Source organism: Pelodiscus sinensis, chromosome 1 (assembly GCF_052426305.1).
Source record: "Pelodiscus sinensis isolate ZL-2025 chromosome 1, ASM5242630v1, whole genome shotgun sequence".
Taxonomy (NCBI): domain Eukaryota; kingdom Metazoa; phylum Chordata; order Testudines; family Trionychidae; genus Pelodiscus; species Pelodiscus sinensis.
This window is the reverse complement of record NC_143052.1, coordinates 303,205,532-303,232,420: the sequence shown is the minus strand read 5'-3', so window position 1 is coordinate 303,232,420 and position 26,889 is coordinate 303,205,532. Positions and strand designations below refer to the sequence as shown.

Genomic DNA, 26,889 nt, shown 5'->3' with positions numbered 1-26,889 from the left:
ATCCCCGACTTTGGAATTCTAGTGGTACTTGTTCTATGGCGCCCAGTTGTAGAAGGTGTTAAACCTGTTGGAGAAGGGTTTTGTGAGATAGGTCCCTGAAGAAGGATGGGGTAGGAGGCAGGGAAGTAAATGGGATAGCATAACCGTGTTGAATCAGTTCCAGGACCCATTTGTCTGATGTGATGAGGGACCATTGGTGGAAAAAGGTCCGGAGGGGGTGATGGAATTGAGAAAGGCTGATTGCAAGTGGTGGTGGAATGGTTTTCTAGCTCTCGACCTGTTTTTCAAACCTGCTGTTTGCTTGCAGGTGGGTGGGTTGTTGAGGTTGTTGGTGTTGGCGTTGAGGTCTACGATGCTGTGGTTTTTGCTTTTGACAGAAGTTGTATCTAGTCTGTTGTCTAAAGGGCTCCCTGGGCCGCTGGTAGGTCTGGTAACTTGTTCTCTTAAAGGGGGAAGTGTATATTCCCAGAGTCCTGAGGGTGGTACGGGAATCCTTCATGGAATGCAACACTTGGTCTGTCTTGGCTGCAAATAGGTTGGTCTTATTGAATGGTAGATCCTCGACCTTCTGTTGTAAATCCCTTGGGACTCCTGAAGCCAGGAGATCCTTCGTAGAACAATTGCAGATGCCGTAATACGGGCCACGGTGTCTGCCACGTCCATAGCGGACTGTAGGGCGGTACAGGAGACGGTATGGCCCTCCTGCATAATGTTGAGTAGAGTTGGTCTCTTGTGTTCCAGGAGGTGTTGGAGCAGATCCTGTAGCTTGGAATAATTGGTATGGTCGTAGTCCACAAGCATCACCATATAATTTGCTGCTCTGAGGAGCAAGGTGGCGGAGGAGTAGACCTTGCGGCACATGATGTCAACTTTCTTCTGGTCTCTGTTCTGTGGAGTGGTTCTAAGGTTAGGTTGTCTTCCCTTATGCCGAACAGCGTCCACTACTAGTGAGTTTGGAGGAGGATGAGTAAAAAGAAAGTCCATGTCTTTGGGGCGATAAAATATTTACGGTCTGCCCTTTCATTTGTCAGGGTAGTGCAAGTAGAAGTCTGCCAGATGTTATCGGCAGGGTCCATAATAGCCTTATCCATGGGGAGCGTTATTCTGGAGGTAGTGGGAGGTTGCAGTATGCATAGAAGCCGGTATTCTTTCACTTCCACCTCTTGAAGGTCTCGCTCCCACGCCAAGGCCACTCTTTTGAAAAGGTCTTGGAACTTTCTCGCATTGTCACCAGATGGTGGAGCTTCAGCTGTGACTGCCTCATCGGGCGATGATGATGAATTGTGTAAGGGGGATCTAGCCTCTTCTTCGGAGAGAGAGTCCTGTATCTCAGAGTGAGCTGGAGAGTTTGGTTCAGTCACCGAAGCAGTGATAGGAGGCGAGGCTGGTGGTGGTCTAGAGATGGTTGAAGGGGCACGGTGATGGCTCTTCTTGGGACGTGGTTCCCATGGCTGTCATTGAGTGGTGTATGGAGGTGGTGGCTAGGCATACTGCTGGGCATACCATGGTGGTGAAGGAGGAGGGTATGTGTACTGTACTGTGCCAGGTTGCCAAGAAAGCGGGTCTGTGGGCCAGGCTGGAGTGTTGAGAAGAAAACCTGCTCCTTGATTCTGTGCCGATCTCACTGGGGGAGTGAGAAACACTGGAAAACCTACGGGAGCGCACCGACTGTATGGACGAACCCAATGAAATTGGTGCCGTTGTTGTATGACTTCGCACCGGCGATCGGTATCGGTCTCGTCCTTCTATCAGTGCCAAGCGGTGTGGCTTAGTTGGTGCCGAGGCATGTGATTTAGTTGGTGCTGAAGGCGGCATCGGTGCCAAAGGCGGCTCCGGATCCGAACAGTCTGGTGGAGGCATGTCGGTGCGGGGTTTCTTTGGCGTGGATACTGGTGCCAAACGATCTGGTGGAGGCTTGTCGGTGCATGGCTTCTTTGGCGCGGATAGCGGTGCCATTTTTGTATGGTGCTTCGGTGCCAATTGCTCGCTATGTTTGCTTGCCGGTGTGGCCAGTGCCGAAGGTGTATCCGGTGCTGTAGATTCTGGTGCCGCTGATCTCTGTTTTGGCTCTGAGTAGGCTCTCTTGTGCGGTGCAGACGTCTTAGGCGGTGCCGTACCAGATGTCCCGGTCTATCCTTGACATCGGCAGTCAGTGCAAAGGGTAGCGAGCAAGTTAGAGAATGGCCCGTTTTCTATGCCGCGGGGCTGGAGTGGGTAGAGGGACGATCTTTATCCATACCCTTACTCTGTGAGGCTGGTTTTGGAGCTGTGGGAGAGTTCTCTGAAGATGGACGAAGGGACTTCTCATAGAAAAGTGTCTTGAGTCACAACGCGCTCTCAGGGTGAGGTTAGAGCAATGGGGGCACTTTTGTGTCTGATGTGACTCCCCGAGACACTTTATGCACAGTTTTCAAAAGTTTTTCATTGCGGCTCACTGCTTTCCCCCCCAGTGCCTCATGCCCAGTTCTCCAGGCTTTAAGAGGTGAGAGTCTTGCTGTGATGCTATGCCCATTTCTGTCCTTAATAAAGGACAGTGCTATGTATACATGCTATCTGATATGTTATACTATTTTCTCTCTCCTTTCCCTCCTAGCTTCATTTCTAATTCTTTTCCCTTCTGTGCTACAGATTCTACTCTATTCCAACTTTTAAGTCAACTTTCATAAAGTTGGTATCATAACTGAATGTTGCATGTAGATCCCTCTTCAGCTAGGTGGGGCTGCTTATTTAGCTATACAGACTTTACATTCAAAAAGCATAATGCTCTTAGCAACTAAGTTCATGCTCTCCTCAATGTTCTCATCCCTGGATGACTCAAGGAGTCATAGACCAAATTGGTTTTAAAATTTGATGTGTTGCCAGTAGATCAGCCTCCCTTCTGTCTGCCTCTCCTCCTCCCCCTCTCTCCTCCCCACTTTTCTCCACTTCCTTGACTCTTTTTATCTATTTGCTTCTTCACACTCAGATAGAGACAGCTCTTTCTATCTTCCTTCCCTTAAAGATACTATTGCTTTTTTTTTTTTCCAGACACTGGCAGAGGCAGAATGCTGTTCAGTTTTACCCTACAGTTCTTAGGCTATAGTGGAAGTAATAGATTAATGCCTGTTAATTAATAGATATCTGGCTGGATGTCTAAAAGAGAAACTGCCTCCATCCACACTCCAAAATGAAACCATGGTCATTTGGATCACAGCATATCCAAGTACTTTTGTGAATCAGAGGGTCAATTACAAAGTTATGCATATGCTACAGCAAAACTAAATGCATTTTGTTTTACCATGCTTAGGTTTATATATTGAATATCACTGTAATCTAGACATCTGAAAGTTTTCAGAACATTTTGTTTCTTTGAGCAATATATTGATGTGTAAAAGGGAAGTCAAATCCCCCGGAGCCATTGATTCCCCTATGAGGGGCACGTACAATATACATACATTGCTAATGCTTAGATATATTTGCTATTTGTATAGGAGTAAGACATGACAAAGGTCAAGGCCTGTCACAGGTAATAACTTATAATAAGGAGACGAGGGGAAGTGAAACCAGTCTTCTGTTAAGTAGAGATATGGATAGATTCCACATCCTTTAAACTTGTGACCGGCTCAAGCAGGAAAGGAAAAAGGGAAGTATGGCTTGCCCATTGTTCAGCAAGTAGGCACTGTATTTAACCTCATTTGGAAAATTAACCTGACCTATAGGAATGCTAAATGTCAAAGATGAAGTAACCTATCATGTTAAGGCACCTAAACCAGGAAAGATGTGAACCCTATAAAAACCCCTGCCTATGAGATGTTGGGGGTCGGCTCTGATCTGAACATTGAGTTCCTTAGCCGTACCTTGGTTGCAACCAATAAACTTGAGTTGGACCCAGCCTGAAAGTGTGACTCTCTTCTTGGGGTAAATCAGACTAGCCTCCAAGGGGACGAAACCTTGCAATTTATGCAACAAATTGGCACCCCAGATGGGACCTCCCTTGGACTACTCCGGAGTCGGACGACAAGATTCGCCGTAGGTGACCGTGAAGTGCGCACCGGACTGTTTGAGTCCGTCACGGCACCGAAAGCGTGAGTCGGGACATCCGGAAAGTTAAAGGAGTCTCTATTGAATGAGTCAACTAGGCTGTAAGGTCCGAAGAGAAGGCGCCGGGGCAGAGACAGAGTGAGTATACCGATAATTCCCTGTGTTTTGGGTAGTGTTGGTAATTCGAGAACTGTCCTTCGAGGACAGTAGGAACTTCGAATAAACACGGTGTATCCGGTAGGAAAACACGTATAGGGTAGGCGGGTCGCACCCGAATGGTAAAAGCCTCTGTAAGCCCCAGAAGGAACACCATGAACCCGTGGGTTGCGTGGGGAAGTTATGAGGAGTTAGGAAAACTCCAGGGGATTGCTTTTGTTTTTAGTAGGAGTACTCTTGTTCTTTGTTTTAATGATTTGTTGGAAACCTAAATTGTGAAACCACAGGTTTGTGTGTAAGCATGACTGTCGCTGACCAGGTCTGAGACTTAAGCTGACTCCAGCCGCCCCAAGAATCCTGCAAGGGGAAACCCGATGACCAGGATTTCTTGATTGCAAGGGGGGTCAGCCGAACCTCGTGACCCAGCGAGTCTCCAAGCCCCCTGTTTGTCTATATTTGTTGCTGTCTAATAGGCCCGTCTTAAGTGTCACGGCTCCATAAGGGCACACCGGTGTCTCTAGTGAGGCAGCCAAGCGCTGGACCCCTCTCTGAGTTCGGACGCTAAAAGCTGGTGTGGTGTCATTCCATCGACACACGGAGCCGCGATAAAAGCTTGTTGACTGTGTGTGTGTGTGTGCGCGCAATATATATAAATAGATAGATATGGGTTCGGGAAGTTCCCGGATAGAAAACTCCGCAACCCCATTGGGATGCATGTTACAGAATTTTAGTAATTTTAAAAGTGACTATAGAGTAAAAATGGCAAAAGATGAGTTAATTAAATTTTGTCAACTTGAGTGGCCTACTTTTGGTGTCGGATGGCCAGATACGGGCTCCTTTGATGTAAACCTGGTATTCCTAACACATAGCGTTGTGACGCGGGACGGACAGTGGGATCACTTCCCATATATTGATTGTTGGTTATTCCACGTCCAGATCGACCAAAATGGATATTAAAATGTAGTATGGGTGTGTGTAAGGTCATGGCTGCAAAGGCAAAGACCTTGGGAGGTAAAAGCCCTGAAATACTGGCTCCCTCTAGTGATGAGGAATTTGAGTCCTATGGAAAAAAGAGGAAACCCCCTTCTTCTTCAGGAGGGTCTAGCCCTATTAGAGAGAATGAGAATTGTTCCTCTCCTGCCACTTCAGGAGGAAACAGTAACTCTGAAATCATAAGTGAACTTACATCTGAAAAGTTACCCCCCCCTTATCAGACTCCTGCTGGTCCTGGATTCACTTCAGCCCCCCCTGCAGAGGCTGAAGTGAGGGGGGCTGAGCCAACAGGGTGGACTACTCAATTCGGGCAAAAAAATACTTCTTGCGAAAAGGCCCATCAGATCCGGGATCATCATACCATCAGTACCCCCTTAGAGAAGTAATAGAGGAGGGAAGATAAGAGAGCGCAGAAGCAGATGGCAGTGCTGGCTGCAGCACTCTCCAGCAACCAGAGGCCGGACCATAAGGGGCCCCCTCAGAAAGGAAGGGGACGGGTAGCAATATATAATGTGGCTGTGATGTACAGTCAAATGTTGGGGGGATTATAAATTAAGGTGATTACACAGCAAATACAATAATATTGAACTATTTTGATTTTGCAGAATTTTATAATTTTAAAACTATTTTTAACATTTCAAAATCCCAGAACTACTTGTATACTATACAAAGGTGAATGTTTTGATGTTAACTATTTTTCCCTTTTTATGGATCTTAAAATGACTAATTAGGGAAAGGAGAAAGTGCATGCTCTCTTTGTATGGGTTTATTAATAGAGAAGGTTACACTGGTTTTACATTTGAAAAAAAATAGATTTAAGAACTAAATATTGAAAGTGTGACACTTTACACTTACATTTTTAATATTTTCATCTGAGAAACTAAAGCACTTTTCAGACATTAAACCGCATAACAAACCTAAGAAGATGGTAAGTACTGTCTTCGATTTACAGATGGAGAAATTGAGGCACAGAGTTTAAGTGACTCGCCCAAGATCACAGACCAAGTCAACTGCAAAGATGAGCACTACATGAATTTTGGCTACTGCTCCTGTGCGTTAGCTACTAAACCACACTGCAAAAGTCAATCAGCTATATTTTCTATGCCCTCCAACTTCTTAACAGGAGTCACATTCACATAACTGCTTTAGAGCACAGACGTCTAAACAAAATATTCTTGGCACTTTTGCAAACAATTTTTCCCTCTTACTTCTGACCTGATTCTCCTCCTGTTTTGTGCAAAAGAACTGCAATTCTTTTTGTAGTTTTACACTCTTAGGGTACGTCTAGACTACATGCCTCTGTCGCCAGAGGCATGTAGATTAGGCTACCAGACATAGGAAAATGAAGCGGCGATTATTTAAATCGCCACTTCATTTTCCTATGTCTGGTAGCCTAATCTACATGCCTCTGTCGCCAGAGGCATGTAGTCTAGACGTACCCTTAGGGTCCTATTTCACCAATACTTTCTTAGCAAGGTATGCATGAAAACCAATGAAACCACCATTACAGGTTGAACCTCTCCAGTCCAGCACCCTGGGTACTTGACCAGTGCCAAACCAGAGAATTTGCTGTATTACAGGAGGTCAATACTGTCTAGTAGCATTACCAACACTTCCACTGCTTACTGGTTTCTTAGAAGACATTTAGGTGTAAATTAGAACTAAATAACAGCACAGAACACTGAGAGCCAGGACTGGTGACTGTAAACAAACTTTGTGGGACTGCAGGAAACTTGGCCATACCCATGATAGTGGACATCCAGCTAACAAAAATCATGCTGGATCATGAATGTTGCTGGACCACAGTGTGCTGCACTAGAAAGATTCAACTTATATACTGTCCCTGAGATCTTGAAGCAAGATCTTGAGTTCCATCTAGAACTTAGGTTCTCCAGCGATGTGCCTATATGTTTACAGATCATTTAGCTGCAGAGAGGTTTAACTCCAATAGCATCAAAATGAAAAAATATGGTTGTATGCCTGTTTAAAAAGAAGAGTGCTTTCTGACAACATTTCACCCGGGGAATGAAGCAGGTATTTCTGTATGTTGATAAACTTAAACTAAACTTGTATCTTAACTCTGATGTTGCAAAACACTGTCTTGCTGTCTCCATCTTAGCCTTCTGAATCTGAAACATGACTTTTATTGTAAAAAAAATAGTTTAGATAGAGTAAACATAGCCCCTTCGTTCTTTGATTGTCAGAGGAAGAAGCAGTTGTCTTGAGAGAATAACACTATCTCCTCTTAATATCTACTTCAAAGTTCCTTAAAGAAGAAAACAGATAAGCATTTTTTGGTAAAATTCACAATTTGAGAAAATAAGTTGCTTAATTAGGACAACTTCATTGTTGTTCCTTGATGTGTGCCTCATCTTACTCCAGACACAGATCACGTACATTCACATATTTCACATGGTTACTTTGATATTCATCCTTATTGCTATCTATACTGTAGCTGCTGGGTGCCTGTAAATTCAAACTAGAATCACCAGTTTCATTCACCCCTTTGTTATTTAGGGCCAACAGCTTCCAATCTATACTTCAAATAAAATTGACATAATGTACATTACAAATAATGACTCATTAGTATATTTTATATTTTCTGTTTTAGAAGTATATATGTAACTACCTATTGATAATAGTGTAAACTTACATTAATTGAAAGATATTTACATTTGGCTTTGTAAAGTAACCAAACTGAAATGAAATAATTTAAGTAAGTCTCATGCTTTCTGTAAACTCTTTTACTGTCTATGTAAAAAGCTAATTGTCAAGTTTTCTCTTTTGACCTTTATCATTTAAAGTGTACGCAGTACTCCATAAAATTGCCCTTGAGAGTCTACCCAAATTAACTACATGTTGATTTTTGACTGCAGTAAAGTTTTATAGTACCACTATCAGTAGTGCCAACATAAATACTAGGGGTTTAAGAGTTTACTAAGCTGATGCTTATCAGTTTCTGCTGTGGACTCTGCAAGCCCAGTTTCAAAAGATTCAGAAAAGAGCAACAAAAATGATTAGGGGTTTGGAACGGGTCTCATATGAAGAGAGATTAAAGACTTGGACTTTTCATGTAGAAAAGAGGAAACTGAGGGGGAGGATATGATAGAGGTCTATACAATCATGACTGGTGTGGAAAAAAGCGAATAAGGAAAAGTTATTTACTTGTTCCCATAATATAGGAACTAGGAGTCACCAAATGAAATTAATAGGTAGCAGGTTTAAAACAAACAAAAGGAAGTTTTTCTTCACATAGTGCACAGTCAACCTGTGGAACTCCTTGCCAGAGGATTTTGTGAAGACTAGTGTTATGCTTAAACGAACCACACGAGATCTTTTATGTATACCAACAATGAAAAACAAAGCATACAATAGTGATCACAATTAGTTCCTTCTTAGTAGCCAGTATCTCCTGACCGGGGCGTGCACACCTTTTTAGCAATATTGTCAATAATTACACCATACTTCTCCCCCTTTGCGTTCTCACCAAAAATGTTATGCTTAAACGAAGCACACAAGATCTCTTATAGGGGAAAAGGCAGTACGCAGCATTTATTGAGAATACAATAGTTGCTTATGCTTTTCAATCACACATACACATAAAGTCTCCCCAGACGATGTCATAGTTACCAGTCCAGAGTCTGTATCAATTTAGTGGTCAGCTACATTGAACACAGGAGGGAGCAGGGCCTTTGTTGGTCGATCGATCTGATGCTCCTCTGGATTTGGTGGCAAGATGAAACCAAAGTTCCATAGCAAAGCACCCTGCTTTTATAATCCTTTTCACTGTTGAAATCAATGTATTCCGCTCTGTCAGCTTATGACCGGAACGTTGTTTTTTTGATGTCAGTGTTCCCAAAACATTTTCCAAGGCTCATCCTGTAATCAATCGTCTTTCGGGGGTGCCCTTTTGCTTCAAGGCTCGTCAATATGCCAATATCCAATCATCTTATGAGTCGGGGTATGCCTCGATGGTTATAGATGGCTTCTCTGCCACCAGGTCGTCTCGTCTTCACCCACGATTGCTCCCTCTCCTTCTTTGGCCATCTGGTTCTGAGAAATAACTTTGCACCTTATCTTGACACATTCATTCCCCTTTCACACACACACACAAGCAATGTTACAAGGACTTTCAAGGCTATGCGGCACATCAACATCTGTATTGGTAAGACAAAGAGGCATTGTAAATCAAGCAATTAAGGCCTCAGCCTTTAACATTCTTATAGTCTTCATTAACACAGATATAATATGAGATCCTGTCTCTTTACTTACTAAAACTTAATGATTTAGTTACCTCCACCTCACAGGAGCAAATTAAGCTTTGGACCCCCTGTGGGAATGGGCGTCACAAAGACGTTCCAACTTAATTGGCATTTTAATGACAAGAGAAGCGTCTACGTGACCAGAGGGGTATAAAGTGGGGCCCTGTGCCCCACTCTAATTGGAGATCCACTCATATACCTGCTGGTCAGGCAGCCTTGGACCCCCGAGACTTTAGGGACACCTTCGTCTCATACCAACTGCTTCCTATTGGGACTGAGAGAAATGCTGGATTCACCAGAGTAAGGATCGCAGGGGTGAGGATATACCTGCTAGGTGTCTATTTTTGCGCGCATTCAATAAGAACTCAGAGAACCAAAAGGGTTTCATGGTACCTTTAAGTGACTTTTCATCGTATTTTCTGTCTTGCCTTTTGTAGTGGCTGTGTCATCTGTAACACAGCAGTAACATTTAACAGCTTAGTTTGCCTTGTAACAATAAAATAGTAACTGTTTAAGCTTTAACCCGACTCCTCCTGTTGCTGTAACAGAACCAAACACAATCAAAAGAACTATAGCCGGTCAGGGGTAAACGCAGTAAGAGCTGAACGTTGAGTCGTGCCGCCTCCATGGGGCATACTCTTTGGGGCACCCGTCAGCTTCCCTGGCTGCCCGCTGCGAAGGGACTTTTGTCCTAGCAGTTGAAGTCTCAGATGTAACGAGCTCTCTTTGCACACCTTGGGGCACCCGTCAGCCTCCCTGGCTGCCCGCTGCGAAGGGACTTTGACCTAGCAGTCAAAGACTCGGGTGTGATAGGGCTCACAGACCACTCACTACCCTGGCCACCGGCTAACACCCCTGCCTGAGGGTCCTGGCAGGGCAGGCCAGAATCAAAGACTAGGCAGGCCATGTCTTGCACTCCCTAATATAAACCAGGTTACTTTTCTCTTTCCCCTCTCCTGTTCTGCTTGAGCTCTAATATCAACTTTCCACTAGGCTTTAAACGTAAGAGGCAATTATTTGTGCTTAGAAAACTGAATTGGGGATGTTCGTATGAAATCCTCACTCCCACTACAACCAATTTATGCTGGGTAAAAAGGCCACAGTAGTTTAAAGAGACCTGAAAATCCTGCATTTGGCTGAGGAGGATTTCCCCTAGCACAGATGCCATGGAAGAGAACTATAAGGCTGCTGGTCAAGGATCCTATGACAAGCCCTGGTGTAGAGGGATGTGTTTGTGTAGGACAGGAGCACACAGCACTGCAGATTCCAAAGACTGCTGTAACTTGTAGGGCAGCCTAGGAAGGTTGTTGTAACACAAGACAGTCCCAGAGCTGTTCAAGCTATGCTAGGGGCCTCTTCATCCTACATAAGAATGGCCATACTGGGTCAGATCAAAGGCCCATCTAGCCTACTATCCTATCTTCCAACAGTAGCCAATGCCAGGTGCCACAGAGGGAATGAACAGAACAGGTAACCATCAAGTGATCCAGCCAGGATCACCTATAAAGCCCTTTTTAAAAACTGGCATCACATTAGGTGTCCTCCAGTTATTTGGTACAGAAGATGACTTAAAGGATAACTACTAACTGCAGCTAGTAGTTCCACAGTTTCACATTTGAGCTATTTCAGAACTTTTGAATAAATGCCATCGGGTCTTGCCGACTTCTTAGGGTTTAGTGTATTGATTTGTTCCAAAACCTCCTCTAATGATACCTCAATCGGAAACAGTTCCTCAGATTAGAGACTGGGGGCAGGGGTCACAAAACTGTTGTAGGGTAGTCATGGGATTGCCACCCTCACTTCAGTGCTGTCTTCAGAGATGGACTCAGTAACGAGGTTATACTGACCTAATTTCCTACTGTAGATCTGGCCTTAGATTGCAAGCTCCGTGGAGTAGAAACTGTTTTTCTGTTCTATCTGTGCAGCACCTGGAAGAGTGTGTTCCCAAACCATGTCTATGAGTCCTAGGCACTATGGACTAGATCTACAAAGGAATTTAGGTGCTCAACTGTCACTTTAGGCACTTAAATCCAAATATAACTCCTCAAAACTCCTCAGCTGCCACCTAAGTGGAGATGCCTAAATTTCTGCCAGTGGACATGTTACAATGCTGCCTTAGTCCTGAGGCCTAGGGCCTAGCTCATACCTAAGCCCCTGCTGGATCCTCACACTAGTCCTTCCCCAACCTATTTTACATGTGAGACCCAATTTGGGAGATGAAGTCAGAACCACAGGTTGAAGTATCGTCCTGTTACAGTATACTGCAGTGGCCAAGAGGTTAGCGCACACGCTTATAATGTGGGATAGGGATGTTTAAATGCATTTAATTGTGTAAATGTGTATCTGCTGACATTTTCAGTGGATGCACATTTACCTTGGGGGGAAGGAGGCAGGAGTGGTGTATCTGTATCAAAGGTGAGGAGGGCAGTTGACTCAGTGGGAGCCGCTACATGCAGAAACTGGTTTCAAAGCCAGCTCCCCGTGTGCACCAGCTCCCGCCACCCATGTCTGATTCAGAGGCAGCAGCATGCAGGGGGATGTGCAGGCAGCTCTGTAGGACCAAGTGCTTGTAGAGAGTTGGCTTTTAAACTGGCTCTCAGTGAGCACCAGCTCCTGCCTCTCCCCACAGCACTGCTGCCTTTGTGGGGGACATCAGCATGCGGGGGGGAGGAGCATGTGGCTCCATGAGACCTGGACCTTTGCCTCCCCATCCCCACTGCACTAACCTGATACAGAGGCAGTAGGAGAGGGCTGCATGTAACCAAGAGGATTAACTGATGAGCCTAGGCTCATCGGTTAACTGTGTTCTCAACTATATGCTCACATCCCTAACATGGGAGACTAAGGATTAAATACTCAACTGATGTCCCATATCCCAGGTGAGATCCCTAATTACTGGGCTACACAATCAATTTTGCTTAGCCACTGAATAGGTAAGTACAGTATTTCATACAAAGTGGGAAAGACTTGCCCTAGAGTACTTACTGCCAGGTAAGGCGCTCTATTAGAAGTAAGGCCTGACTTAAAAGTACCTGTTCTACACTCAGTATGGATCTGAATTCTGGTCTCCTACACCCTGAGTGAGTACTGCACTATGTCTTCCTCGTTTGTTTGTTTGTTTTAAAGAAAGGAATGGCCTGGTGTAGGTGCCTAACTGCTGCAGAATGTTCCGAGCTGTGAACCCCAAAGAGAGAGTGGTGCCTCTCACTTTCTATTGGCCAGCTTAGGTGGCTCCCCATTCAGCCCGCTGGCCTTTGTGAATCCCTTAAAGGGTCTTACCCGCCCCCAGGTGTAGAATGGGAAGCCTGTACAACTAACAGAGGGCTATGGATGACAGTTAGGCATTGCACTATTGAATCAATGTTTCCTTCGTAGCTCTAGGCTTGTGATAACATAAATTATAATTATAATAATCAGAGTAAGTGATTTAATGAGTTCACACAGGAAGTCTGTTGCAGAGCCAAGAAAGGATCCAATCTGGTGCCTTAAGCACAAAGTTATCCTACACCTGCTGTACTTTGTGGATGCAACATATGTTTACTCATGCCTTCAAATTATCAGCCCTTCTTTAGACCACTGTTCAGTTTGGCACTGACCTTCACAATGATACAGATTAAAAGTAATTATTTTTAAGGATAGGCAGACAAACTAAATGCTGTAGCAGTTCAGAAAAAAAGGAAGATTGACTGTTGAAGGATGTGCTTGTTTAAGATTTTTGCAAGCTACTTTCCCAGGGGCAGTGAGAGAACTGAAAAATAACTTTTCACGATTGTAAATCCATTTCCTCTTTTTCCTGAATCAACTCTTCTTGTGTTACTCTTCCTTCATAATGGGGCATGTCTAAGGTGCATAAGTGATTTTTGCCATGCAGCAGTCTGTGTGAAACTAATCACATTGATGCCTTTGCTCTCCAATGCCACTTTTCCTTAGTTTGTATATAAACACATTGTACAGAGTAGAGATATTAGATAGCGTGTCATTAAATAGTTGTGTAGCCTCATCAAATTTTAATGGTTCCATGATTATTAGATAGTCCCCAGAGGCAGGGCCAACAGCCAGGGTGCTCCCAGGCCCTCCTGGGGAGTCCCTTAATTCCCCCCATTGCTTCCTCTGTATCAGAGACAGTAGTGCAGGGTGGCATGTGGGAGCCAGTGTGTGAGGGGAGCTGGTTTAAAAATAGGCTCCCCACAGAGCAGCTCCTGCCTGCTGTCTCTGATAGACACATCAGTGCAGGAGCAGGGTGGAGAATGGGGCTCCACGGGAGCCAATGGGCATGGGAAGCTGGTTTGAAAGCTGGCTTCCCATGTGAACCAGCTCCCGCCTACCCCCCTCACCATCCGCGCTGCTGCCTTCGATAGAGAGGAAGCAGTTCAGGGTGGGGGAGCAGCTTAAATGCTGGCTCCTCACGGGCACTGGCTTTGGCCTCCCCCCGATACAGAGGCAGCAAAGAGCTGTGTGCGTGTAGTCAACAGGATTAACCAGTAAGCCCAGGCTTATCAGTTAATCATCTACACTTTGACATCCCCAGTACAGGGCAGCAGGATCCACATGGACAATTAAAGCACAGAAGGCTAGGTCAAGGTACACTTATATCCATATTTGCCTTGTACTAATGGTTGATATAGATGTGTCTCTTGCCTGAACGCCCACTAGGACATAGGTTCCCAAACTGGAGGGGGTAAAGAAATTCCAGGGGGGTGAGGGGGCACGAGAGGTGACCCAGCTCCCCCATCAATCCCTCCAAGAAAGAGCCTGGTCCATCTGGTAAAAAATATTAGAAAATACCATGTGAAATGTCCAGTATTTTCTGTTTTTTCTGGCTTGGGTGGCTGCTGGGACACGTGCAGCTCAGACTGGCTGGGGCTGAGGGAGGATGGAGCGTCACAGGGAGACTACAAAATCGCCACCTTAAAAGGGCAATGCTTGGTCTGCTCTTAAAACTTTCCCCTGGAGTACTGGCACCTTTTCTTTTTACACTGGTCCAGGGAATTAAAGGGGCTATGACTTTTTCAGCCCCAGTCAGCTCCTTCCCCCTCTCCCCCCTCAAGTTTTGCTGCTATTTTGGGGGGGGGGGGGGACCATGAGCATTTCTCAAAAGGGGCATGATGCCAAAAAGTTTGGGAACCACTGCACTAGATTACATTTGATGTAACTGCAATAACATCTATCAGCATGCTGAAAAGTAATAGTGTAGAGTAATAGGCCATGTTAGTCTGATCTTGGTAAAACAAAAGGAAAAAATATGTAGCACTTTTTTAAAGACTAACAAGATAGTTTATTAGGTGATGAGCTTTCGAGGGTCTGTCCCAGGAAAGCTCATCACTATCTTGTTAGTCTTTAAAGTGCTACATATGTTTTCCTTTTGATCTATCAGCATGATGAGGGCTTGTACTGAATTTTTATTTGAAATTATATTTTTACACAGACACTGCAGAGAAAAAAAAAAGGATTTATTCCTAACATTGCCTCAGCCCTTCTTGAGGATGTGATGTGGGGCAATCAGTCTTCCAATTCCCTGTGTGTAAAATTAAATATGTCCCTACTTTATAAGACAGGCTCAAGTCACTGGGTGAGAACTTTATGTTCACTCCAGCCCGACTCTACTTACTAAAATAACCAGAGCAGTATCAAGGGGCCCTAAAAGTCCCAGTCACAGCTGAGCTGTCTTTCAGTACAGGAAGGACAGTAGGTAGCTGAGAGTCCTGCTGCAGGAGGCACGCTGAGAAGAAGAGGAGCATGTCAAAAGCGAGGCCTCACTATGGCAGCCTACAAGGCAATTGAAGCAAAATGCAGGACAATGTAGCACTTTAAAGACTAACAAGATGGTTTATTAGATGATGAGCTTTCGTGGGCCAGACCCACTTCCTCAGATCAAATAGTGGAAGAAAGTAGTCACAACCATATATACCAAAGGATACAATTAAAAAAAATGAACAAATATGAAAAGGACAAATCACATTGCAGAACAGAAGGGGGATGGGGGGGGGTGGGAAGGGGGAGGAAGGAAGGTAAGTGTCTGTGAATTGCTGATATTAAAGGTAGGGAGAGTGGGATGTTTGTGAGTTAATGGTTACCAAGACAGTTTCCCCAATTATCACCTGTTACCATTAACTCACAAACATCCCACTCTCCCTACCTTTAATATCAGCAATTCACAGACACTTACCTTCCTTCCTCCCCCTTCCCCCCCCCCGCACATCCCCCTTCTGCTCTGCAATGTGATTTGTCCTTTTCATATTTGTTCATTTTTTTTAATTGTATCCTTTGGTATATATGGTTGTGACTATTTTCTTCCACTATTTGATCTGAGGAAGTGGGTCTGGCCCACGAAAGCTCATCATCTAATAAAGCATCTTGTTAGTCTTTAAAGTGCTACATTGTCCTGCATTTTGCTTCAACTACCCCAGACTAACACAGCTACATTTCTATCACTATTCTACAAGGCAATGGGGCGAGGCTGCTGTAATGTAGAGCCCCAGGACTGGTTACGCTATGGTATGCTTAATCCCACTCCTGAATTAAGAAGCCAAACCCGTGTTTTAAAGCAGTTGGCCCTGGCCCCCTGCAGCTGCATGAGAGAGGCAGCTCAGCATCTCGCCCACAGCACCTGTAAAGGTGCTTGGACACCGCGCGGTGTAATTCACGCTGGTTTCTGCCCGGCGGGCTGGCCGCGCGGGCTCGTTCAGCCAGGTACAGGTGTGCAATTAACCGATCTGCGCGCATGCAGACCCAGGGTGCTTGCAGCAGCGAGTGGGGTTCGCTCCGTTCTGCAGCGATGCGATAGGAGAGCGGCCAGCGGCACGCGCGGGTTGCACACCAGGCGGGCGCAGAGCGGAGCGGTTCTGTGCGCGGGGCGGGCGCCGTGTGCAAAGCCAAAGAGACGTCACAACTGCCGCGCGGACCAGCCCCTGCCTGTCTGTTCAGTTCAACTTTATTGACACGGACAGCGCAGCCCCAGCAGGTGCCGCCATTAGCGCTGCGGCCCGGCACGTCCCGCCCCCGCCGCTGGCCTCGGGACACAAGCGCAGCAGCGGCCGGCGCCCCTCCCCCCGCCCTGGTTACCTGGCCCGCGTGGTTTTCCCGGAGCCGGGCAGGCCGCGCAGCAGGTAGAGGCGTTTGCTGAAGCGGCGCCTGCGGGGCCGCGCCGCGGCCGGGGGGTGCAGGCTCAGGGCCCCGAAAGCGCGGGCCAGGCTCCCTTCCATGACCGGGCACTGAGCATGCGCAGTAAAAGTCCGCTTGTGCTGCGTTGCCCAGCCGGACACCGCCACGTGCCCTAGGGACGCGCGGGGGCGGGGCCCAGAGGCGGAGCTGGAATGGAGCCGAGCGCTAGGCTCTGCCCCTTGGACTGGCTGCTGCTCTTGGCCCTGGGCTCAGAGACGCTGCAGCCCCCTGGCTGGAAGTGGTTTCCATCGTATTCTGGCTTTCTCCCGGTTTGGATCTCAACAGCCCCCACCATGCAAATGGTTCCAGCGCCTCTGAGCACCTTTCCAGTGCCCAAGAGCCTGGTTTCTGCACAAGGCCCCCTACCTGCAATGCTGTATTGAGTTACTCAAGGAGAATAGATTCTCTGAAATGTGTTTGCTACACCTACACCAAACAGTTATAATTGTCAGTGTTTGATGGCTCCCTTCCCAATTTATAAAGTCTCATAGTAGTTTACAAGACCTGATTGGGCTAGCTTTTCCTTGCACCCCTGTAAATTTACTTTTTTTTCCTATACAGTTTATGCTTTAGGTTCATATGATGGCAAGGCCAGTGTGCCCTGTTGGTGGTGCAATCCTCAAGGGAGATTCAAATGCTCCCAAGCTGATTAGCAGAACATCCACAGCTCTTTTTGTTTCTACTGGTGTTGCATCTGAACATGCCTTGGTGCTCATAAAATTGTTCTGCACATGGATACAAAAGATTAGAGGGAACATTGGTTGAGGCTGACAGATAGCTTGGGCTCTTGACAAAACTTCTTTGAGTTCCTTGAATCTACCAGTAGGGATTGATTTTTGCCTCTATCCAGCACCCTTAACTTTTCACATCACCTTTTTTGTGTAGAACTAAGTTCACTACAGGTCACATGTTTAAAAGTTGAAAGCTGCTTTTGAAATACATTGCATAAATACATTTAAAAATCTGGTCTAAACAGGCACTATACTCTCATGTATTAAATCCTCCTCAAATAAGTCATTTTTACTCTAGAAAACCGCAAGATAGCTCGAAGCTCTGAGCACCAGGTTAAAAAATTACCAGACAGCAAGTGTGAAAACTTAGAACATCATGGGGAGGGAAGGTAAAAATAAGTCCAAAAATAAGGTGTGAAACAAGGGAGTAACTTTTTCTATTTCACAGGTGTATATTTTAGCCTGACAACTGTTCAATACATGGTTTAAAGTTAAAATTGTACATGATCCTGCACCTTTCTCTTGTGTGCTGGTAAAGATCTCTTTCATGGGCAGAAAACGAAGGCCTAAGAGAGTATTAGTCTAGGGCTATGTCTACACTGCAGGCTTCTTGCGCAAAAACTTGTGGAGCGTCTACACTGCATGTGTGTTCTTGCGGAAGTAAATTTACAGTACAGCGTCGGAACAGAGGGCTTCTTGCGCAAGAGTTATTCCTCTCCCCATGTGAATAAGCCCTCTTGTGCAAGAGCTCTTGCACAAGAAGGCAGTGTGGATGGGAAACGGGGGGGTCTTGCGCAAGAAACCTCTATGGCTAACATGGCCATCAGAGCTTTCTTGCACAAGAGAACATCCACACTGCCATGGACGCTCTTGCACAAAAGCACATTCTTCTCAAAAGCACATGGCAGTGTGGACGTGCTTTTGTGCATGACCTTTTGCGCAAGAATTCTTGCGCAAAACAGTTCTTACACAAGAAGCCTGCAGTGTAGACATAGCCTTAGGTGCATAGGGTTCCCCTGTGTAAGCAATGCATACAAACATGGTATTAACTACACAATCCATGTTTTTGGTGCTTTAAATATAAAGATTTCTCTTGGGTATCAGTTCTACCTGCTTACTAACCACATATAATATACAATTTATCTTTTATTAAGTATGGGCTCAGGAAAATTTATCTTACAAACACAGCAGCTGTTGTTTTTACACCTTTATTACATTAAGGTACAGGTTGAATCTCCATGGTCCGGCACCTTCAGGACCTTGCTAGTCCCGGATGAGGGATTTTGCCAGACCAGGGGAGGTCATTTCTGGCCACCTTGCTATCAGCCCCTTCCCTAACAGGCTTCCTGGCTGCTCCTGCAGCCCAGCTGAGCTGTGCACCCACCCCCCACTGCCCAGTTGAGCTGTGCATGCTGCCTTCCCCAGCACAGCTCAGCTAAGCCACACGCCTCCCCCATCTCTCCAGCGCAGCTCAGACGCACGCCAGCTCCCCCACCACCACAGTCCAGCTGAGCCACATGCTTTCTCCCCCCCGCTCTCCACCCCACAGCCCAGCTTCTTGACCGCTGCGCGTTCTTCCCACTCGTGCACATTGTGCCAGGCTCCTGGCCTCCTGCTCCCCCACTCCCCACAGCACACCTGGACTCTCTCCTGGAACATCCATAGTCTGGGAGGAGCATGGGCGTTGCTGGACCAGAGAGTTACAGTTTATAGAGGTGCAGCCTGTAGTAATACAGCTGCTCCCCGAGTTACGGACCAACACTTGGTCCGTAACTCGAACTGTTCATAACTCAGATCCCATAGAGTTACATGGCAACCACACTATTCGTAAGCGCGGATCGCCATTCGTAACTCGGATCCACATTTACGACTGCTTTGGTCGTAAGTGCGGATGGTTGTAAGTGGAGGTGGCCATAAGTCGGGGAGCGGCTGTGTTGAGTTATTCTTGCAATATCCACAAAGGCATGAGAACACAGTATGATAGGCTGCAACAAAAATATTTTCTACTCATTTAAAACTTGGTGATCGTCATGTCTTAACACATAAGCAGAATGCAGGAACCAGAGTGTGATGGCAACATCCAAAAATCAGGTATAGTGGTTACTAGATATGTTCTATAATTGTTTCTGAAGCTATATAGGATGTTTGCATTGTAGGCAAGTCATCTGACAGGCTACTCTATGTTTACTCATGTTATAGCTGAGCTAATTGGACCTCAAGAAGTGAAAATGTTATAAACATCTGCTGAAGACAGCGCCACATCAGTGGGCGATCAATGTAAGACTATGCACATTTACTGAGAGATGATTTTTGCTGACCACACTAAGAAATATTTTGAAAGAGGAGGAGAATGTTGACATTCGTATGAAGATCTGAAGCAGCCAGGGATATATTTATCATGCTCATATTATAGCAGTGTTTCATTAAACTGTGTTCCGTGGTGCAATGGTGTGCCATGAGGTAGTCAGAGGTGTGCTGCCGAGAACAACAGAGTTCAAAATGGCCACTTTTAAAGGGGTAGGTGTCTTTTTTTGGCTCAATAACTTCTCCCCGACCCCCCCCCTTTTTTTTGGTTAATAACTTTTCCCTGGTCCCCCTGACACCCTCCCCAGCCTTTTTTTCCCCCCCCTCAACAAAAAAATCCTTGGTGTTCCTCAGAAAAAAAAAATTGTTTGAACTGAGCTCCGTGGGACCTCACTAACCCCACCCTAGCAGTTTGACAATAAAGAATTGATAACTACTTTTTATGTACAGTCTTTCAACAAGTTGTGCACTCACCTTACAGTAATTTCATCTAGACTTTCACTAGTTTGCTTAAGAGAATGTCATGTGGGACTGTGACAAAAGCCACAGACATGTCTATTACTTCCCCACATCCAACAGATCAGTAACCCTATCGAAGGAATTATAATGGTTGGCATAATTTGTTCTCGACAAATCCTTGCTGGCCACTCCATATACATTTATCTTCTGGTGCTTACAACTTGATTTTTAAATTTAATTTTTAAACTGACCATTTTCCTTTAAGAGTCAACCATCAAAACCTTTTCTTGTTCATAAAAAAAAAGAAACAGAGATTGACTTTATTTCAGACATGCTGGTAGTTCAATATTCATTTATCAATATTAGATTTTAATGGTGAGTAAATGTACTCAAGATTCCTATTCTTTGTCAACTAAACTTAAATAGGAAAAATCACATTTATGTTAAGCATCTGCGTGAATCTTTCTTTAAATTAAATGTAGCTTGTTCTAATGTCACTAGTATTTTATGCAAAATTATGCAGCATCAATGTTGCAACCAATATGAAATATAAACCCCTTATTATTTTCTGTAGTGTGCATGTTGGCAGAAGTGCAGTACATTTTTCCTCAAGAGAGAACACCATTAAGCAAAATGAAAGTACCAGTTTTTCCAATTATGCAGGAATAGTTTTAGAATTACCGATTCTCTAGAGCTGCTTCTTCAATTTTGTTTGTTGGTTTTACACTGGAGCCTGGAGGGAAACTGAAGGCAGTTTAGATCACAAAGCAGCAATCTTTTGCAGGTGGTAAGATGCTGATACATAATAAAATACAGTAGAGGGGAAAGGTTTGTGTGTGTCTCGGGGGAGGGGAACAGGCAAAAGATGAGAGATGCCCAAGCCAGAGAAACTATATTAAATTCACACATCACAGAGAACCTTACATCCACTCCCTGTGACATGGCTCCCTGTGATTGTGCTAGTAATAAGTAGAATTTTTTGTCTTCCCTTCTATTTTCATTATGCGGAACTATTTTGCAATGCCATCTGACTATGCCATAAACTGTCAGCTTGTCCTTTCACCTTCTTCCCACTCCCTTCTCTCTTATTAGTTAGTCTTCACCTTCACTGCTTTAAATTTCTCCTCTCCTTTGACTTATTACTCCCACACACACACCTTGCTCAGGGCCCAGCAAGTCTGTCGACCTTATGTCCTCTTGCTTTTCCCCTCCTTCTCTAGTTCACCACACTATACTCATTAAGGATGTTGATGTGTAGTTGACTATATGATTAAGTGATAAGCCTAGGCTTATTGATTAATCTTGTTGACTACATGCATTCCCCCCTTCCCCTCCCCGGCAACAGCCTTTGTATCAGAGGTAGCAAGCGCGGGCAGGGGGAGCTGGCTTAAAAGCCAGTTCCCCCCAGCACCAGCTCTGTGGTGCTACCTACCACCCTCCCCCATGCTGCTGCCTTTGGGGATGGGCCCTGCTTCTGTATCAGAAACAGCAGCACAGGCTGGCAGGCTGCTGGTCTGCACAGAAAGCTGGTATTTAAACTGGCTCCCATTGGGCACCATGCACTGCTGCTTCTGATACAAAGGCAGCAGCGCATGTTGGCAGGGGGCTCCCCAGGAGTGGGGCCAGACTGCTGGCCCTGCCCTCGGGACTATAGAATAGTTGAGTAACCAATAAGAATTCATGTGGTTACTCGCTTATTCAATCACCCAATATCTAACACCCCTAATACTCATTACCTTCTGGGTTCCTTACCTCTCCCATACTTGTTTGGGCACCATTTTTGTATGAAAGCTGGTCATTCAAGGTAACTGAGTGCCAGTTTAAAGAGTGGCATGATTGTGAGTTATGCATCACAGCACTACTAGAAGCAGAGTAATTTTATGCTTCCCTATGGAAATCCTAAAGCGCTGCTGAACCACACTGTTCCAATATCCTCCACAGAACAAGATTATGAAATCCATTAATACCAAAAAGAAAACTGTGACATTCTATTTTTAAAACATGTTTTTGTTGCTCATTCCCACATGAAATCAATCTTTTGTGAGTGCATTTTACAGCAACATATGGAGATACTATCAAGCAATGGTATGGCTTGAGGTGGGGAATAAGCAGCACTTAATTAATTCTGAAGGAAAAACCCAGCAATTAAAATTAGGAAAGTAACACACCAACGTGTATTATAATAGAAGAAATACAATTATTATAATTAGATTATTTTTAAAGTTTTCCCATGAGTCATCATAAGATTTTTTAGACAACAGAGGCAAAAAGAGTACTATTGATGGTAATGTAAATAACTAAATATCAGTGTTTGTAGTGTGCTTGGCCAAAAGCCAGTTGAAATTAATGGGACTGTCCCCATGGATTTCAATGGGACTTAAATCATCTATAATAATAAAAATCAAAGATAACTTCTACTTATTTCTGTAGTCAGGAATAAGTCCTTATCAATTTAGGCCAAGGGAGACAGCAAGCATAGGTTCACGACTGTAAATATGAACAAGGTTATGTATTTGTGGAACAAGGAATAGGGACGAGAGATTAATAAAGACTTGCCCCATTTAGTATCATGAGAAAGCAAGGGATGAAAACAAATAGTAACAGAAACAGGAGGAAAAATAAGACAAAATAGAAGTAAGCAGAAGTAAAAAGGATAAATAATCTAACTTGCCACAAACACAAGACTTATGAAGGGGCACCCACAGTGAACTCAGATATCCGACAAATACACATTTTTACCATCAAGCCATCACCTAATGCATGGAGCAAATATTTTTGGGAACCAGTACTAGTGAATTGGACCCAGGAGTCTGAAACTCATAGTTTATGTTTCTCCTTTGGTTTGTAAGCACAGAAATCAGTCAATGTGGAAATCTTTTTGCTTCAGAGTAAGGATTGGCCAAAACTTCTTTATTTTCAATCTTTATGTGAGATAGAAGGGTGAGTAAAGGAAACATAGATATCAAGTGACTTTTGAAAGTGGCTATTTGATAATCAAAAATTATTACCATTTTTTTTAAATTTCAAAATATAAAGCCTAAGGATTATTGAGGGTCATGGATCAGCACCAAATTCTACACTGTATATTTCTCCCACATTATTCCTCACATTTAAACACTTCGTTGTAAACTGAGGTCCTTCCATGATGGTGCCAAGATTGAAACATTTCTGTAATATAAAAGAAGAGAGACTGCTGAAGCATCAGTCAATGCAGATTTTAAAAATACTAACTGTTGTAAACATTGTGTCCATATTGCCATATCCCACCTATGACTAAAAAAAAGTATTAAAGGACCATTTTTCACCACCACTCCCTGATAAAGAGATCCATTTCCTTCTCAGCTTCAGGTGCTTGATTTTCATTCCTTCTTTTGCAAGAGGTCAAAGAGGGATTTGGAAGGCTTAGTAAAGAAATAAAGTGAAAATAGAAAAGGTGGGAAGACTGAAAAGAATATAGAGGGAGGGAATATTGGAAAACAATGTCAGAGATGGAGAAAGGCAAGGAGCTAGAATAAAAAACAAGAAAAAGGATAAAGGAAATTAAAGTGAAAAATTAATGCTGGTGCCCACATATTGTAGAAGAGACATTGTTCCACCAAAACTACTACTTCAATCAGAGCTAAGCCTCAGAGTACAAGGTTTTGGAAGTTTTCTTCCCCTTTGTTTATTTTATATAGAACATGATTTTCCTCTATAAAATAATCTGAGGAATCCTGCAGAAGATACCAACACAATTTGAGCTACAATTTTTAAAGTTCTTCTAAGAGGATACAAGCCTGTGTCCTATATAACTATTATGTCACCGATCAATTATTCCCTCTTTTTTTGAAGTCAAATGTGAGGCTGGGCCTTATTGGTAAACTTTGTTCAAGGGAGTTCTTCCTCCAAATTTGTGAAACTCTTTGCATATTTAAACAAAACACATTATTTGAACCACGAGAGTAGTATTCTCTTTCATTTGAACTTTAGTTCTAGCATAAAAAAATCTAATAAACTAGAGGTCTATTTTTTTGTAGAGAATTTTCATTTAATGATGAGATGAGATTGTCTATGAATAGCTTTCAAAGGCACTGACTAGCCACATGCCAATGGTATTAGCATATTTTCCTCTTCGGACTATTAGTTTTTGTTGGTTATTTTATGCTGAATAGCCATAGAGTGTAAATTAAAGGTTATACCAACATGGGAAAGCTTAGGCAAACCAGAAAGGTAATTTTATAGAAATCTGTATACTCAATACTATTACACAGTTCTTACAAAATAATATATATTTAATAGATTATACTTCCCACTAAAGTTAGAGAACTGGGCATTTAATATTTTACCCACCAGTCCAAAAAACTTTAAGTTTTCATTCTCATAATAATCAAATATGAATTGCAAGCAGACCTGAAGAAGAGCTCTGTGTAAGTTCTAAAGTTTGTCTTTCTCCCTAACAGAAGTATATCCAGTAAAAGATGTTACCTCTCCCACATGATCTCGCTAATATCCTGTTTCCAACACAGCTACTGCAGATTAGACCTCTCCTGAGAGATATTTGTCTAATTTTTAATAAAAACTTCCAACAATGGTGATTTCACAACCTCCCTGGGTACTAAATCATCTTTATAGTCAGAAACTTTTTTTTCTAATATATAAATTAAATCTTGCTGCAGATTAAGCTCTTTATTTTTTGTCCTACCTTCTGTTGCCAGGGAGAACAACTGATCACCATCCTCTTTATAATAGCCCTTAACATATCTGAGGACGGTTACCAGGTCTCCCCTCAGATTTCTTCTCTCAGGACTAAACATGCCCAATTTTTTTAACATTTCCTCACAGGTCAGATTTTCTAGACCTTTTATCTCTTATCTACTAGACAGCACTCACTAGTGCCAAATAGAATGGGACAATTAGCATCTGTGGTTTACATATGACATGGTTAACATATCCCAGAATGATATTTGCCTTTTTTTGCAGCTGCATTACATTGCTCACTCATATTCAATCCGTCATCCACTATAACCCCCAGATTCTTTTCTTCAGGATTCTGCCTAATAAGTTATTCCACTTTTTGTACTTATACATTTAATTTTAACTCTCCAAATGTAGCATTTTGAATTTGTGTTTATTGAATTTATTCTTGCTGATTTCAGACCAATTCTCAAATTAATCAAGGTAATTTTGAATTCTATCCTGTCTCCCAAAAGTAGTCTTGGTCTTGGAAGACCCTGGTCTTCCTCCTTGCTGTCATCCACATATTCACTCCATTAACCTAGTAATTAATGACAATGGCGAACATTGCTAAACACATGACCTCTGTGGGAACTCACTACATACATCCTCCCATTTTTACTGTGAACCATTGAAAAGAAGAGGTTACTTACCTCGTAACTGTAGTTCTTCGAGATGTGTTGCTCATGTCCATTCTGATTAGGTGTACGCGCACCGCGTGCATGGATTCCGGAGCTTTTTTCCCTTAGCAGTATCCATAGGGCCAGCAGGGAGCCCCCTGGAGTGGCGCCGGTATACCGGTGCATATATACCCCTGCTGGCCCTCCCACCCCCTCAGTTCCTTCTTGCCGGCTCCTTCTGACACGGGGAGGTGGGTGGGATGCAGAATGGACATGAGCAACACATCTCGAAGAACTACAGTTACGAGGTAAGTAACCTCTTCTTCTTCTTCTTCGAGTGCTTGCTCATGTCCATTCTGATTAGGTGAGTCCCTAGCCATGTCCCCCCTCCAGAGGCGGGGTCGGAAGGTGACTAACTACTATTTTATTATTCTGCAGAACACAGAACTGCTGTCCCGACGGCAGCATCCTCCCTGGCCAGCTGCGTGATTGCATAATGCTCTGCAAAGGTGTGCACCGATGACCAGGTTGCTGCCCTGCAGATTTCCAAGATCGGCACGCAGGCCAGGAACGCCGCCGACGTTGCCTGGGCTCTAGTGGAATGTGCTGTTATGCGCGACGGTGGTCTACCCGCGCCCTCGTAGCACAGTCGAATGCAGGAAGTAATCCACGAGGATATACGCTGCGCCGAGACTGGCTGACCACACATCCTTTCCGCCACTGAAATAAACAATTGAGTTGACTTACGAAACTCTCGTGTCCTATCTATATAAAAAGCCAACGCCCTCCTAACGTCCAGGCAGTGCAGAGCCTGTTCCCTGGGCGACACGTGTGGCTTGGGGTAAAACACTGGCAGGTAAATATCTTGGAACATGTGGAAGTGCGAGACCACCTTGGGAAGAAACTCCGGGTGTGGACGCAACCTCACCTTAACTTTAAAAAACACAGTGTAAGGTGGTTCTGAGGTGAGAGCCCTAAGCTCTGACACCCGCCTGGCCGAGGTAATAGCCATGAGGAAAGCTACCTTAAAGGACAGATGTATCAAAGAGCATGAAGCCAGGGACTCGAACGGGGGCTTCATAAGGGCAGTCAGGACCAGGTTAAGGTCTCAAGCCGGTACCGAAGGTCTCTCATATGGCATCATCCTGTCGACTCCCTTTAGAAATCTTTTAACCAAGGGATTGGCAAAGATAGACCTTTGCTCTCCCCCCCCCCCCCGGCGTGGAAGGCCGCTATGGCCGCCAGGTACACCTTTAGGGAGGCTGTGGCCAGGCCCTGTTTCCGCAGGTGGAGAAGGAATTCCAGGACAGTCGGAACAGCCCCTTCACCTGGAGCGAGCGTCCTGCCCTCCAGCCAGGAAGTAAACCTCTTCCACTTAGCCTTGTAAAGGGCTCTAGTGGACGGCTTTCTGCTTTCTAAGAGGACCTCCTGGACTGTTCTGGAGCAGGCTTGCTCCGTCACTGAGAGCCA

At 44.4% G+C, this 26,889-nt stretch overlaps 2 protein-coding genes and 1 long non-coding RNA gene across 5 annotated transcripts in view; 1 reads left to right on the top strand and 2 right to left on the bottom strand.

The window, feature by feature from the left end:
• N4BP2L1 (NEDD4 binding protein 2 like 1) overlaps positions 1 to 16,769 on the bottom strand; it is a 35,210-nt gene extending 18,441 nt beyond the window's left edge. Inside the window, exon 1 of the mRNA XM_075919205.2 lies at positions 16,494 to 16,769. Coding sequence (XP_075775320.2) covers positions 16,494 to 16,633 — 140 coding nt within the window. The 5' untranslated portion in view covers positions 16,634 to 16,769. The remainder of the gene's footprint in view (positions 1 to 16,493) is intronic.
• Positions 16,770 to 16,865: 96 nt separating this feature from the next.
• Positions 16,866 to 26,161, top strand: LOC149525773 (uncharacterized). The gene is made up of 2 exons (XR_016348530.1): positions 16,866 to 19,840; positions 25,858 to 26,161. It is a non-coding gene; the product is annotated as an uncharacterized LOC149525773 (long non-coding RNA).
• The window catches only part of N4BP2L2 (NEDD4 binding protein 2 like 2), a 93,953-nt gene continuing 87,033 nt past the window's right edge, over positions 19,970 to 26,889 (bottom strand). For 2 of the 3 annotated variants that reach the window (XM_006134208.5, XM_075919196.2), the window contains exon 11: positions 19,987 to 23,254. The gene's annotated coding sequence lies outside the window, so the exon portion shown is untranslated. Of the gene's footprint in view, positions 23,255 to 26,889 lie in introns of all 3 variants that reach the window. The other variant, XM_075919200.2, reaches the window with a different exon arrangement.